At 30.1% G+C, this 14,443-nt stretch overlaps 2 protein-coding genes across 10 annotated transcripts in view; one reads left to right on the top strand and one right to left on the bottom strand.

Moving 5' to 3' along the window:
• The window catches only part of LOC121117483 (mannosylglucosyl-3-phosphoglycerate phosphatase), a 65,587-nt gene extending 63,474 nt beyond the window's left edge, over positions 1 to 2,113 (bottom strand). For all 3 annotated transcript variants that reach the window (XM_071888722.1, XM_071888724.1, XM_040711936.2), the window contains exons 1-2: positions 1,972 to 2,113; positions 1,730 to 1,888 (exon numbers count right to left, since the gene is read on the bottom strand). The gene's annotated coding sequence lies outside the window, so the exon portion shown is untranslated. The remainder of the gene's footprint in view (positions 1 to 1,729; positions 1,889 to 1,971) is intronic.
• A 5,497-nt stretch (positions 2,114 to 7,610) lies between these two features.
• On the top strand, positions 7,611 to 14,179 carry LOC121118271 (sphingosine kinase 1). 7 transcript variants are annotated; one of them, XM_040712836.2, is made up of 6 exons: positions 8,483 to 9,641; positions 9,716 to 9,822; positions 12,604 to 13,197; positions 13,258 to 13,478; positions 13,540 to 13,772; positions 13,831 to 14,179. In XM_040712836.2, the coding sequence occupies exons 3-6, from the start codon at positions 12,613 to 12,615 to the stop codon at positions 13,872 to 13,874; spliced, it is 1,083 nt and encodes a 360-aa protein (XP_040568770.1). In that variant the 5' UTR covers positions 8,483 to 9,641; positions 9,716 to 9,822; positions 12,604 to 12,612; the 3' UTR covers positions 13,875 to 14,179. The 7 variants fall into 7 exon arrangements, with proteins under 7 accessions (XP_040568772.1, XP_040568771.1, XP_071744821.1 ...); XM_040712833.2 differs by lacking the exons at positions 8,483 to 9,641; positions 9,716 to 9,822 and adding exons at positions 10,342 to 12,182; positions 12,236 to 12,307; XM_040712838.2 differs by lacking the exons at positions 8,483 to 9,641; positions 9,716 to 9,822 and adding an exon at positions 7,611 to 7,633.
• The last annotated feature ends 264 nt before the right edge of the window (positions 14,180 to 14,443 follow it).

The following is a 14,443-nucleotide window of genomic DNA, read 5'->3' as shown; positions in this document are numbered from 1 at the left end:
ACCTTATTCTTTTTTTTCTTTATACATTTTTTAGTTTTATGTAGATGCTCAATGATCAGACCAAGCGTCTTTTATTTAGTAAATCAATGTATGACTGTACAAATAACTAATCGTGGAACTCCTTTCTCAGAAGATACTTTCTTGAGCAACTAAAATGAATCTACATTAATAATTTCTTTTTTCACAAAAATAAATTAGATGGATTCATTTTAATTTAAAAAAAAAAAGAGTCAGTTTTATATAAATAGAGATGGGATTTGTGTAAGAGCGTAAGGAGAAGGCGAGCTTAAGATATATGATATTACTGAATTAAGACAATTGTTAATATCAGCTGGCTGCTATATGGTTTTGGGAGGAGAAAAGGAATTATTCCTAAAGAGAAGGGACCCTTCTACGTTTAAAATAGCATTAGTGAAATGAAATATCCTAATTATATTTGAAAACATATTTATTCATTTTATTATGCATTTGAAGAACAATTTACACCGAAGATAGGAGATAATTCTTCTTCTAGAGGGAAATGTTAACATACTCACGACTGATTAAATAATGAACATAAAAGATGAAAGAGTAAACGCTCAACCGTTTTTACTTTTTTATTCGCTATACTTAATTTTTTTTACACAAATCTCATCTTAATATAACACATAGATATGTGCATATTATAAACTCAAATGTACTTCTACATATTCCAAAACCTATCTCAACCTTTTCTCCTCCAAAACGAAAAAAAAACAGACGACTCAAAATTAACTATTTGTTAGACCAGTGGTTTTCAACTTGGAAGGTGCTTCCTTGAGAGGGAGGGGGACTGATAGTTCTTCAAGAAGGGTGCTGCACCAGCAAAAATAATTGTTAGTGTAAACACTGCTCACCAACAAAAAGAAGAAAGAAATGTTGAACTTTTGGTGATATATCTTGAAAAAGGTTAAGAGGCGCCAGAAAAAATTCAAAAGTTCAGGCAATTTCATAATAATGATGCCATACATTGATGAAAACGTAATTATTATGTTAACCAATCACATTTTTTGCTGTTATATGATAATTGTAAATTCTCGAAAAGTGGGGAGATCATAGAAACATAGCATCCCTGTTGGGTGGCGCCTGCACAATCAGTAATAATTTCTAATTGATGTTGTCTTTCAAAAAAGAGGGGCAATAACCCTTATTTCGGCACTAGTCATTTTTTCTCTGAAAAAGGAGGTGGGGGTACATAATTTGAAAATCCCCCGAGTTATGTCATTCTTCCCAACTGTTGGACTATTCTTTATTGAATAGTAGGATAAAATGAAATCTGGATTGTATAAATTATCCCTCAATCTTTCCCTTCAAAAAGAGAGAGAGAGAAAAAAAAAGGTAGGATATTAACTGTTGGTTAACCAATTATGTCGTTCTCTCAACTGATATTAACTGAATGGTCCAACACCAATATAAATTTATTGTTCATATTTCTCAACCTTCCCTTCAAAAAGAATAAGGCTTGCCATTAATTTGATGTTAGCCAATTCTTTGCATAGTTATATCCAAAATTTATAATGCTTTGAAAAAAGTGAACAAAATCTCAACAAAATAGTCTCTTATAAAAAACCTCTATATTGAAATATTATTTACAAATACTGAGAAAGGAAACACATTATCATTTAAGTCAGCATCCTCGGTGCAATAGAATAAATTTATATATAAGCATATGATCATAAATAATATATCAGTAAAAATTTAAAGCACTTACCTAATATATATGATGAAATGAATTGTAAGGAAATGTTTGAAGCAGAGTCCTTAGAAACGTTATTTGGTTGTATAGAGATAGTGGATTGATAAATGAAACGGAGAAACGACGAAATAGTAAATTCACAAAAAACAGAACGAGACTATATAAACCTTTTGTCTAAAAAAAAATGAAATTGAGAGGGAATCATTATAATTTTGTATAATTGGGATTTTTTAAATTTTTGGGTACAATTTGATCACCTTTAATGGAGGAAAATATATTTTAGATAAATTTGTTGAAATTAGTTGATAAGTATGCTTATATTTTAGTAAATGATACGCATAAAGCAGTTATTATGTCACGGAGAGCTTTTACTTCTCCCCCTTTACCTAAATATCTGGCAAAGAATATGAAATAAAACAAACAATTGACATTGAGATTAAGATTCCAAAAAGGAGAGTGTTGAGCGAAGCAAGTAAGTTGGGAAGGAAGCAAGCGAGGTAAATAGCTAACAGTTGTAATAGTATTGGTCTTAATCGCACTATGCTACGAGCACTCGTTGCGTTCTTATAATAAACATTATAAATTAAATTTAGTTTGTAAATTGAATTAGCTCTTTTAAGCTGTGAACACATTACATTGTATCTAATTAGTTGTTTACTGTCGATTTCTCCTTCAATTTGTTTAACTTAAATAAGCTCTTATTAAATTGTAAACAATTTCCAACATTGATTGAACTTCTTATTTTGGGTCCTTTTTTTGTTTCTTACTAAAGGAAAGGTTGCAAGATGCATTAAAGGAAAAAATGTGTGAACAATTCATTAGATTATGTATTGAATAATAATTATTTGATAGCGGAGGTGAATTGGCTGACTATTACCAATAAAGAGAGGTGGGGTTAATTCAATATAATGAGCAAATTCAATTTTAGCACAACCTTTCCAGTGAATACATATCTTGGTAGTATTCATGTGAAAAATAAATTAAATTGGCCGCCCTACCCTGAAAATTACTTTTTCAATTTTGAGTGTGTGTCTTTTCCATCTACATATCAAAGTAATCAAAAGAAACTTGAGAATGTTGTGATCATTAAAGCCCTTTTATACTTATAGCAATAGTTATATATATTTAAGTTAATAAATTATAGTTTTAAGGTCATATGAAAGGGTCAAACGTAACATAAAAGGTAAATTCTTTTAAATTTTTATTTCAGCGTGTGAACTAGGGTGTCCCATTTTAAGGTGAACTGTTAATTTGATCTTCTGTTGTAATTTGATGAAAAAGTTATACTTGTAAAGTTCGTTTTTTCACCTCTAAGCCATTTGAAAACGACTTTTTTAAACGGTATTCTCTCTATTTGTAAAGAGTTTTAGATGTTTTACTTTAAAAATTATGTTGCTGAATTTCAGAATTTTCCATATTAAAATTATGTAGCTGAATTTTAAAAGTTTCATTAAAGTTCCTTTTCTCAAGTGATACATAGGATCAACCCTGCGGGCATGATTAATTATGATTGATTAGTTACCATTCATTTATATTAAACTTTCAATGTGCAGTAGAAAGATAATAATATCGAACAAAAGTTTTCATTTCATTATAGTTTCAATTTTGTATTAAGATCACCATCAAGGATCTTTCAAATTGTATTTAATGATGGTAAATTTACTTCGTCTAAGAAATCATTTAATACATTTCTGAACTATTTTTGGTTAGATATGATTGATCTTCTGATCCTATAAAAATCTTCAAATCCAACCTTTTGAAGGAATCATTCAGTTAGTTTAGGTAGATTACTTTTACAATTCTATTTGAATTAATTGAAAGGCTGACTGGGAAATATGAAGGATATCTCAAGGATGTTTGTTTTCAAAACAAGATAAAGTAACATTATTTTATGTACTAAGTTAAATAGACGTATACTATTACATGTCACTATTTGATAAACTTAGAGAAAATCCATTTCCTCAAATGGCATTGCCAGCAAAAATTATTGGGTCACGCCTATATTTTGAGTAAAATGATCAAATATAAAGAGAAAGGTACATAATCACGGATCAAGATTAAACCCCCACAGTAAATTCTGTTCAAAATTATATGAATTGATTCCATGATTTATGGTTCAAATCAGAAGAAACTATTAATGATATTATAGTGATACTGTTTTTCCTCTGCTATAGTGTTGGGTCATGTGGACCATGGACTATGTAACAAAAATTATATATTGATTCATCGAATATATAAAATTTATCATCGATAATATAAATACTTGATAAATATGTTGAAAAGAAAAAAAAAACTACAGTAAAATTAGATTAAGTTAGTATTTTTAAGAAAAAGTAATTTTTGGGAAATTTAAAAATTTGTTTTTTTTCTTGAGTATTGAAAATATGATTTTTAAACCAAAGAGTAGGGCTAAAATTAAATTTGATTTTAACGCCCCCCCCCCTTATATTACCAAATGAGTTTAGCTTTTTTCTATTTATTTTTTTGTAAGAAAGTTTGGAAGATACATGAAAGGTAACGATGTGACCAGTGAATTCACTTACAAAGGATGGAACAGCAAAATTAAGTTGTATATTAGTCGTCATAACAAACATAACTACCTGCACTACATAAATAATTTTTTTTTTTTTCAAAATTGGGATATTTTGAAAACGTTTGGGTAAATGATATCAATAATATAAGTCGATAATTATTTCTAAGAATTTAAATTTATCTATTCAATTTTTTGATAATATTTCTATTTCTATTTAGTCTCTAAATAGGCCTTTGTTTCGGCAGTTACCTATTGATTGCCTCCATATTTTTTTAAAGTGAGCGAACAGGAAAATGTAATTGGAGGCCAGATCTGGAGAATAAAGGGGATATGAATATAACTCGTAAATATATAAGACACAGTGCTTTGATGAAACAACACTTTTTTGTTCTTCTAATTTGGCCTTTTCTTGTGATTTTTTACTTCAAACGCTCTAAAAATGCTATTTAATCATTGTTGTTGATGGTTTGACCCTTTACGAGGTACTTAAATAATATTATACCATGCATATTCTAGAAAAATGATGCTATAACCATTCCAGCCGACTTCTGAGACTTCCAAAGCTTTGAATTCGGTTCATTTGGTGCAATCCACTCAGCCGACTTTCTATTGGACTCTAGAGTATAGTGATGGAACTATGTTTCATTCATAGTTATGTATTGTCTATAAAAAAATTGTATTTATTACGATTGAATTTCGCTAAAAATCGCTCCGAATCATCAGCACATTGTTGCTTTTGATCGATTTTTGAACTAGAGCGGCACCCACTTTCCACACAGCTATTGCATATTCAATTTTCATGTAAATATGTCCAACACATTCCTTTTATGTCTGTGAAGTCTCAGTTACATCGATCAACTTCACTTTACGATCATTCAAAGTTAATCTGTAGACTTTTTTATTTTTAGTTGGTAACAGCTTTTTTTCGACGTCCACTGCGTACATCGTCTTCGACGTGCATTTCGTCTCATTTAAATTTAGCAAACCATTTTTCAGTGGTTGATTTTACTGGTACAGAGTCTGAATACTATTTCTCTATCCAAATTGTGGTTTCAACAGTGTGTGTCCCCATCCCCAAAAAAGCAATACTTCATTAACACATGAAATTTTTTTTTTTTTCCATTTTTTAACAATAAAAAAAGTTTTCACTCAATTTGCTTTATTCCACGAACCAATTTTCCTACAGCTAACTAACTTTTGCCATATCTCATTAGCTTTAAAGTTTTCAAAAATGCAAATTTTGATGATTTTGGGGAGTTTTTGGACATTAAGTATAAATAGAACAAACGATTGAATGTCAAAAAATACATTAATCTAAAGTATAATTATATTTGAATAATACTTTTTTGTATATATTATTATCTAAGTATCAAGATTGTGGAGTACAATGAATGCAAATAGAAACAGCTAGGTGTCCAAAAACTACCTAAAATAATTAAAAATGGCATTTTGGAAAACTTCAAGGTCGATGAGGTAGGGTATAAGAGGTATTTAGTATTGACGAGGTTGAGGAGTCACAAACTATTTATACGAAGGAATCCAGGAGGACCTAAAGAATTGAGGAGAAAAAAGACGAAGAGGAATAACACAAGGCTTGTTTAATAGGAACAATTATATACTTGTTAATACAAAACACTACTCTAATTTATATATATAATACATGGCTATTTACACTTATAAAAAAGGTAAACAGTACTTTACAAATATATATACATATAAGAAAATACAAAAAATAAGAGAATAAGAGGGAAGGAGACACGAATACATTACATTTAGATCTCTAAAAAATGGGTTTCGAGCTTCTCATATCTTAAGAATGGGAAAAATTGGGAACATATCTAAATTTAACAAAAAAATATTGTTGAATAGGTCTAATGTGTCCGCCTACGAACTTTTCAACCGACCTAATGTTCATAAATTAATATTTACAATACACCCTTCATTGTTGAGACTTTTCTTTGATCAGTATTACAATTTTAATTGACAAAGTTTTTCGGTTATAACTTTGCTGAACATGATGCCCTTTTTTTTTTGTAACAAAATTTCTCGTGAATATACAGAGATATATCTTTTATATTGATAAAGCAAGGTTTATACAGGGAGCGGGGATCAAATTGTTGCCTACTTTAAACCTTGATAAGTTGAAGACGACATTATCAAATAAAAAACCGGTTACCAAATAGGAAAGCTATTCTCGTCAGCTGACGATACGTAGTTCAGTTAGCATCATATCGTCATTATATGAGTAGATAAAGAGCTATAAGTGGAACGAGGAGCTTTCGAGGTCCTGCCGTAGTCATGGCATTGGTTAATAATGGAGGTGAAATCTCCAATTCAACGATTGCTTCAACCTTAGGAGTGAATTTATGGACTGTTCAGCACATCCGTAAGAAGATAGAGGACACCTGAGATGTTGATGCCACCATAAAGAGGGCACCCAAGGAGGAGGGCACCGACAGGAAGGTCAGGGACACCGACTCAGCCCCCTACCATGTGTCCAAAATCTCCATGCAGTGGTTAATCGAGAACTGTTATGACGTCGTAACCAAGGATTTGTGGCCTCCTAACTCTTCCGATCTTAATCCTTTGGACTATTTTGTCTGGGGCTATGTCGAGAGACATACCAACAGACATCACCATAGCACCAAGGCCAGCCTGATGGACTCCATCAAGGAGGTATTCGGCAACATGGACCATGAGATGGTCAGAAGAGCCTGCGGCCGGTTCAGAGGCCGTATTGAGGCCGTTATTGATGCCAACGGTGATTATATCGAATGAATGGCTACTCTATACCTATATGCTCGTCATAGTTTTGATTTTCAATAAAAAAGTTAAAAAATGTATATTTTGTGTTGTTTTTTGTAGAAAAATATTTTGGCGACAATTTGATCCCCGCTCCCTGTACTATGACAATATAGTATAAAGAAGAAGAAAAAAAGAGTATAATATGCAATGAACATTGTAAAAAATGAACTAAATCTAGCAAGCGTATAGTTCAACTCACGAGGAAAATGTGCTTCTCCATTAAATCATAAAAATTTTAATACTGAAATAAGAACATTTTTCAATTAAAATAGCTACTTGGACTGATTGCTAAGACCTATGTCTTAAAAATAATCTTTGATAAATATTTCTTCATTATAACAGGACAAAAAATTCACTAAAAAATGCCTTGTAGTAGGTTATTGTATATAATGAATTGAATGATTATTTTTGAAGGAGTATGTACATGACATTATAATAAATATGTCAGAAGATATTAGAAGAAAAGAAGCAAAGATATACACAGTTAACAACAAAATACTTAGTATATTTTTGTGTAAGCGGCGTAACGCCGTGTTCTCTTGTTCTCTTGTGTAATCCATTTTCCATAGCATGTCTTCCTTGTACGTATGACTTTAGTGACGAACTCCTTATCATTAGCTATACTATTCCTATTATTGTCAATATTTTCAGCTGTTGGTCCCCTCAAAGTGAACATTGGAGATTATTAATAATAATAATAGTAGTATTTTACTCCATGTACATAAGTGTAGGCATGAATGCACTAGAGGGAATTATATTAGCCTATTACAATTTAATTCCCTGGCTTTAGTTCCCTGTATTGATGTGAAGGAACGCGTGAATAATTATTATGTAACTAAAATCAGTATTTATTTGAATCTAATATAAAAAACTGGAAAGATGATGATTCGGTTTCTTATATATTTTCATATTTAAACTATCATTATGTATTTTTAAGTCACACACACAACCTCTTAGCTTACATTTCCGGTGCATCAAGGTAAACTTACACATACTATATATCATAATTCATAACTTTAAATTAAGAGTAAAGAACTTTTTCATGTAACGTCAGCTATTTTGGGGGAATAAAGAAACAAGTTTGACTTAAATAAAAACCCTTTTTTTTTATCAATATTAAGGAAAATATTGAACTATTGGATGTCAAAATGGGACCAACATATAAAAAGACTTAAATCTTACTATCTATCAAAAGTTTATCACTCTACCAGTTAGTTTTACTATAGATCAGACACTAATATAAGTTTAAAATGTGATATCCTATTTTAATAATGTAGACAATAAATTGACTATTACAATGGCTCGAATAAGATTCTTTTTTTCTAATAATCCTAGGTTTCCGTCCTTAATCGATCTAAAAATAATAATAATTATACTAATTAAATCTTTTTAATCATCATTTATTTGATTTAATAATTATATGTGTATTTATCATTGCCATCAACTCGTATTTGATGCAGGTGTTGAGTCTTTTATATTTTTGATGCCATTTGATGAAATTTCAAGATTTGTTGAAAATTTGTCCATTTTATGTGGAGAAAGTATCGACTTTGAGTCCCCAACATACATATATTTATAACTATATAAAATGAAAAAAAATTCTGATATATCTTGATGAAACTTCATGAAATGGCTTTGAGAATAGAAAATAGTCACTGTATTCAATACTACTTAATGCCAAGGAAACACTCTGATTTTAGAATTAAATTAAAGGAATAGGTACTGAAAAAAAAAAAAAATGGTTTATATTTTAAACACATATTAGGCTGTAATATATAATAAAACCATGTCTTTGAGGGATAAATTATGATAGACAGTAAGGTAGAAGTTCTACTCACGGATGCGTGCAGCTAATCTAATAAAACGTTATTAGAGCTTTGCTGCTCTCCTGAAACTTTTTTCAATTGTCAGAATTTGCAATGTTGTTAGAACAAGGTTAAACAACAAGAAAATCGCAGGGTAAACACAGCAGATTTATTAAATAACTATCTTCCTCTTTCTGGTGACGTCATTGGGGCCATTTGTTTGGGTAAATGTAATCCATAAAAAGTAAAAAATGTAGTAATTAAATTTTTTTCTTCATTAATTTATAATTAAATACAGGGTTCATTTAGGTTCTTCTGTTATCCTCTATCATTATATTCCTGTATTTGGGATCCCAATGACCTCATCCGTGTTGCTAGTAATGAGGAATGAAAATCGTTGCTGATTAAACTTGTTCTAATAACTTTCAGAATTAACATGTTCATTTTCTTTTATTTTACATACCGACAGGTCATACTTTAGAGTATCAATATGACCAGTGATGAATAATTAATAAACTATGTCCTGCGGGTATGTAAATAAATAAGACATATTAAATAATCGTAGTAATCCTTAAAATTTGGGAGAAGAGCAGCATAGCTGTCATGACGTTTATTAGATCAGCTGCATGTAGCCGATGAGAGGAAATAAATAAAATAATCCCACTCCGAACTAACCAAGGGCATATAGGCTGGAATGACACCGATGTCGATTTCGCAGTTCTACTGCGAGTCCAACATGGACTTACACTTTTAACTCCCGAGCAAACCTTCATTGTTACTCTCCGTGAGCTCACGCACTATTATTTTCTTTATACATAGATGTTCCGTTTTCAATAGTTTAATAATTTAATATTTCAGCTTTGGAAAATAAAAAAAAACCTTTGCGGATTGTCAACTATAAAAATACACTCCCACATTCGAGGTCATATTTTATGCAGCTCTAAATATGACATAAAAATGCAATAGTTAGTTTATTTTATTATCCTTCTATGTTGTACATAATGTAATACATATGTAGTCTATATTCATCAGAATAAAATACTCGTTTAATCTATTTTCACTTATTATTTAATGCTAATGGATGAATAAGTAGCTAATGTACAATAATAATAAGATATTATTGAGTACACAATTTCCATAGATAGTGTTCCTTTATAAGTGAAGATGATGAATATATATCAGTAATGTATACAAGTTACGATATCTGTACAAGTCGTAACTTATAATCTAAGCAAATTGTACAAGTTGCAATTTCTTTGTCTTACAATGCATTATTAATTAACAATTTTAGTCATTCGTATCACCAATTATTAATTGATACTATGGTTTTATTTTTAACTATTAAAGTTACATGATTATTATGTATTTATGAGTAATATAACTGTGAGCATTTGAACTTTATATTGTGCACTGAATACTTGTATTATAGAAATATGTATTAAATCCTTCGTTTATAATTATTCGTCTAATTTTTTGGGTTGCAACTTAAACAATTTTCTTATACAAGTTGCAAATTGTACAAAATCGAAACTTGTCGCAATATATATTTAATCTCTTTTGAAAAACCTCGAACAGAAATGTAAAAAATGATGTGTATAAGGCATGGAAAAAGAACCATGACTTTTTGACAATAAACCATTTAATTTACGTGGGGGTGAATAAAAACCAAGGAAGCTATTACAACATAAATAATGCCTCGTATAGTTCTAGATTCAATCAGTCCATGTTTTTTTTTGTTTTTTTGGTACAAATCGTTTTTATTGACGTCATCAATTGCATCCTAATTCAATGAGACGCCATCTTGGGGGCTCAAAGTCATTTTTTTTGCCCATAAAGTTGACAACTTTCTACTAAATTTCGATTAAATTTCATCTAATGGCTTTAACATAAAAAAATACTTCATAATTGTATTGCATACTACTTGATGCCTATGATAAATAGTTATATTTGAATTAAATCAAAGTAATATGTACTGAAATATATAAATTAGTACTTTTTTTTAAATTTTTTTGATATTAGAGACGATCAAAGTAGGATAATGAGAGAAAAATATCTTATTCTTGCCATTGTAATTGTTAACTTTTATTTACATTATTAAAATAAGTTTTTATATCGATGTTATAACATAATATGTTCAATACATTTTAGAGTCGGATATATAATAAAACTAGGCAACACAGGGATATGTTTTTATATTTTATTTGTTGTCACATTTTGCTATCCATAGTTCATTATTTTTCTTAATAAATAAGGATTTTTATTGTTATCAAGCTTGGTTGTTTAGGCCCTCAAAATTGCCTACATCAACAATACAATGCTGACGTCACACAAAAACGCTCTATAATACAATTTTTGATTTTAAATCCTCTTATTAATCAAATCTATCAAATAAAATACCAATGTACACATTGTGCCTCAAACAGTGCACAGAACAAACTGCCTGACCCGTTCGATTTTGATCTCCATATTATGTACTTCTGGCTAATATGAATATTAAATGGCTTAATCTACGTGCCATGTTCTTACTATGGCAAGGATAAATGGCGTGTCCCTTTTCTTTTTAAAAATAAATTGAGTTTCTAATTTTCTATTTAAAAATGAAATAACTTCGCTCAGTTTACGTTAATGTGCTTCTCAATGTTCGGATAAATCAGTTATTTACTATTGATTTTTTCAGATAAAATAGTCTGCAAATTTTATTTATATACCTCTGTGGTTCTTCATTCGGATTTTTGTACTATTATATTTAAAAGTATCCGACAAGGTATTAGTATTAATGGCGTAGTAAAAAAATAAAAGATTTGTTTCTGTTATTACTCAAAATGTCCAAGGTATTATTTTTCCTCTAACTATGATTTATTATTCAATAAAATATGTTTTTGCTAGAATATTGCACACCTGTAATTCAAAAGAAGATTTGATATATTGTTAATATTACGTAAAATATTAAACATGAGATTAAATATTACTCTGATATGAAATTTGTCATTTCAAAAGGGGTCTTTAGCCTTTCATGGTTCGGGAACCCCTTAAACAAGAGAAAAAAAGAGGAGACAATGTGTCCAATCATTGTTTGTTTTAAGGAGGTATACATTTTTTTGAAATAGTAGATGATTAGTCGATTTTCAACATGGAGTATTTTAACTACAAAAGACCGATCATTCTCTGGTTTGTTTCCCCGGACAGTATGTAAAAAAAAACGGTATATTTTCTCTATTTAAAATCACTCAACCTGATCATAAAATATGAATACCTTTTGTTAAATATTATGTACATTTAGTACTGCTTTGATATACTAGATAGGTACATTATCATCCTTACTGTGGCAAGTATAATTTTTTCATATAATGTATAGATGTTCAGTTTAAATTACAATAGGTCTGTTGCGAAGGCTTCTCTATTTTTTACCAAGAAAGTAATTCATATATTAGTAGATTGGTAAGATTTTCTGTAAGTATGTTTAAATTATTTATCTATTGAATAGGAAACATATAATGCATAAAGTCTTAATGCTTGTTTGGGACTTTATGTATGCAATATAAATAATAAATTTAATTAGGCTTCAAGAGATAGAGCTAATTATTATAATCTATTACTTATGATTAGGAAGGATAAAACAAGGGAAAAGGGGAACTGAAGTAAAAGATATCAAAATTAAATCTGAAATCAATACGAAAAATACCTTCTTAATTAGACACAAGAATAGTATGTAACTAATACCATTATTGTTCTTGTATCCGTTATAGAAAAGTAAAATGTTAAGACAGCGAAATAAAACTCACTCATTTTCAACATCTGAGAAAACTCTTATATTCGTTAATCCCCAGTCCGGTACCAAAAAAGCCCTTCAAATATTTCAAAATCAGCTACAACCCCAGTTACATGTGGCCAACGTGGAAGTAGTCTACACAAAGTTCTCCGGGGATTGTATGGATTTTGTCAAATACATGAAGACAGAGGATGTTCGCGGAATTATTACAGTATCTGGTGATGGTCTTCTATTTGAAGTTTTAAATGGTATTTATCAACGATCTGATTGGTCGGTTGTATTGGATAGCCTCATTATTGGAGTCGTACCCGGTGGATCATGCAATGCATTGTCGTGTTCTTTATCCAGAAAAAGAGGAATACCTTATTTAAAAGATTTTGGGCTATGTGGTGCACTGGCCAATGTTACACGTCACTCATCCAACCAAAGCTTAGATCTTCTTGAGATTCAACTTGAGGAAGACAAAATTAAAGTATTGAGTTTTATAGGAGTCACGATAGGACTCATTGCAGATGTGGATATTGGCACAGAATGGCTAAGATGTATTGGCTATTTGAGGGCATACTTTATGGTGAATTATATAATATTTTAAAGTAAATATATAATGAATTTTTAAACTTATTTTCTCCAGGCCGCTTGGAGAATACTTCGACCCAGATGTTATAAGGCAAAATTATCGTATTTACCATTAGAGCGAAATTCAGAAACGGGAAAACCCATCCCTTCTCCTCCAAACTCCAAAATTCAAATGCCTTGTTTTGGAACACCTGAATTACCAGAGGGTTGGCTCTCTGAAACTGAGAAGTATCATATGATTTACGCAGAAAATATCCCTCTTCTTGACCCTATTACGTACTAGTCCTATTGTATTCCTTTTGTGCACTTTAAATCTGAATTATATATTACATTCTAGGTTATTGGCACCTGAGAGTGATCTGGCCGATGGTATAATATGGTTAGTACTTGTCAGAGAAGGAATGTCCCGTTGGGAAATGATTGATTGGTTTATTAACACTGATAATGGAAAACATATTGGTAAGCCTGGAGTTGAACTCATACCCGTCAGAGCATTTAGAATTGAGCCTATTGAGCCTGAAGGCTATTTGACTGTAGATGGGGAAAGTTTTACATTTGGAAATGTTCAAGGTATGTTTGAATTAGCGCAACTCATTTATATGTAATGTATATTTACTTATTTTGTTAGGTCAAATACTGCCAAGTAAAGTCAAACTAATGGTAGATGAATGAAATAATAGAATATAGATAGTTAACACTTAAAGGAAACTGTGATCTTACTATTGTTGTATTGTTTTATTTTTGTTTGTTATGCATTTATATACCTAGGTATTGAAATATTGCAGGAATTGAAATTTTTATTTTATTTTTGTACGATTATTTTCTTGATATGTGTTCCAAAAATCAATTTGATTTGGACACAATCATTTTAAAAATGATATTTCGTTAGGGTATATTTTTTTATATTATATTTTTACATAGATATTAAATTTAGTAAATTACAATTGTTGAAATAAATTAATTTCTCTACACACTTATTGATTGTTCAAAATAAAATTTTACATTGAGTTACTCATGTTTAAATTATAGTAATAAATTGGAGGTATTGTATGTACACTGCAAACTTCATTTCGATATAATGTACATCGATTAATTTATTGTTGGTTCATTTTGATAAGATGGATATTATGTACATATCACCACAATTACAATAGATCATTGTTAATTTCGTCGAACGGGACTAGACCAAGTGCAGTTGGTTTCATAGTTAGGGACTTTATAAATTAATTTTATTCACCCAC

The sequence above is a fragment of the Lepeophtheirus salmonis genome, chromosome 5, assembly GCF_016086655.4.
Source record: "Lepeophtheirus salmonis chromosome 5, UVic_Lsal_1.4, whole genome shotgun sequence".
Classification (NCBI taxonomy): Eukaryota; Metazoa; Arthropoda; class Copepoda; order Siphonostomatoida; family Caligidae; genus Lepeophtheirus; species Lepeophtheirus salmonis.
This window is presented reverse-complemented; position numbering and strand designations above follow the sequence as displayed.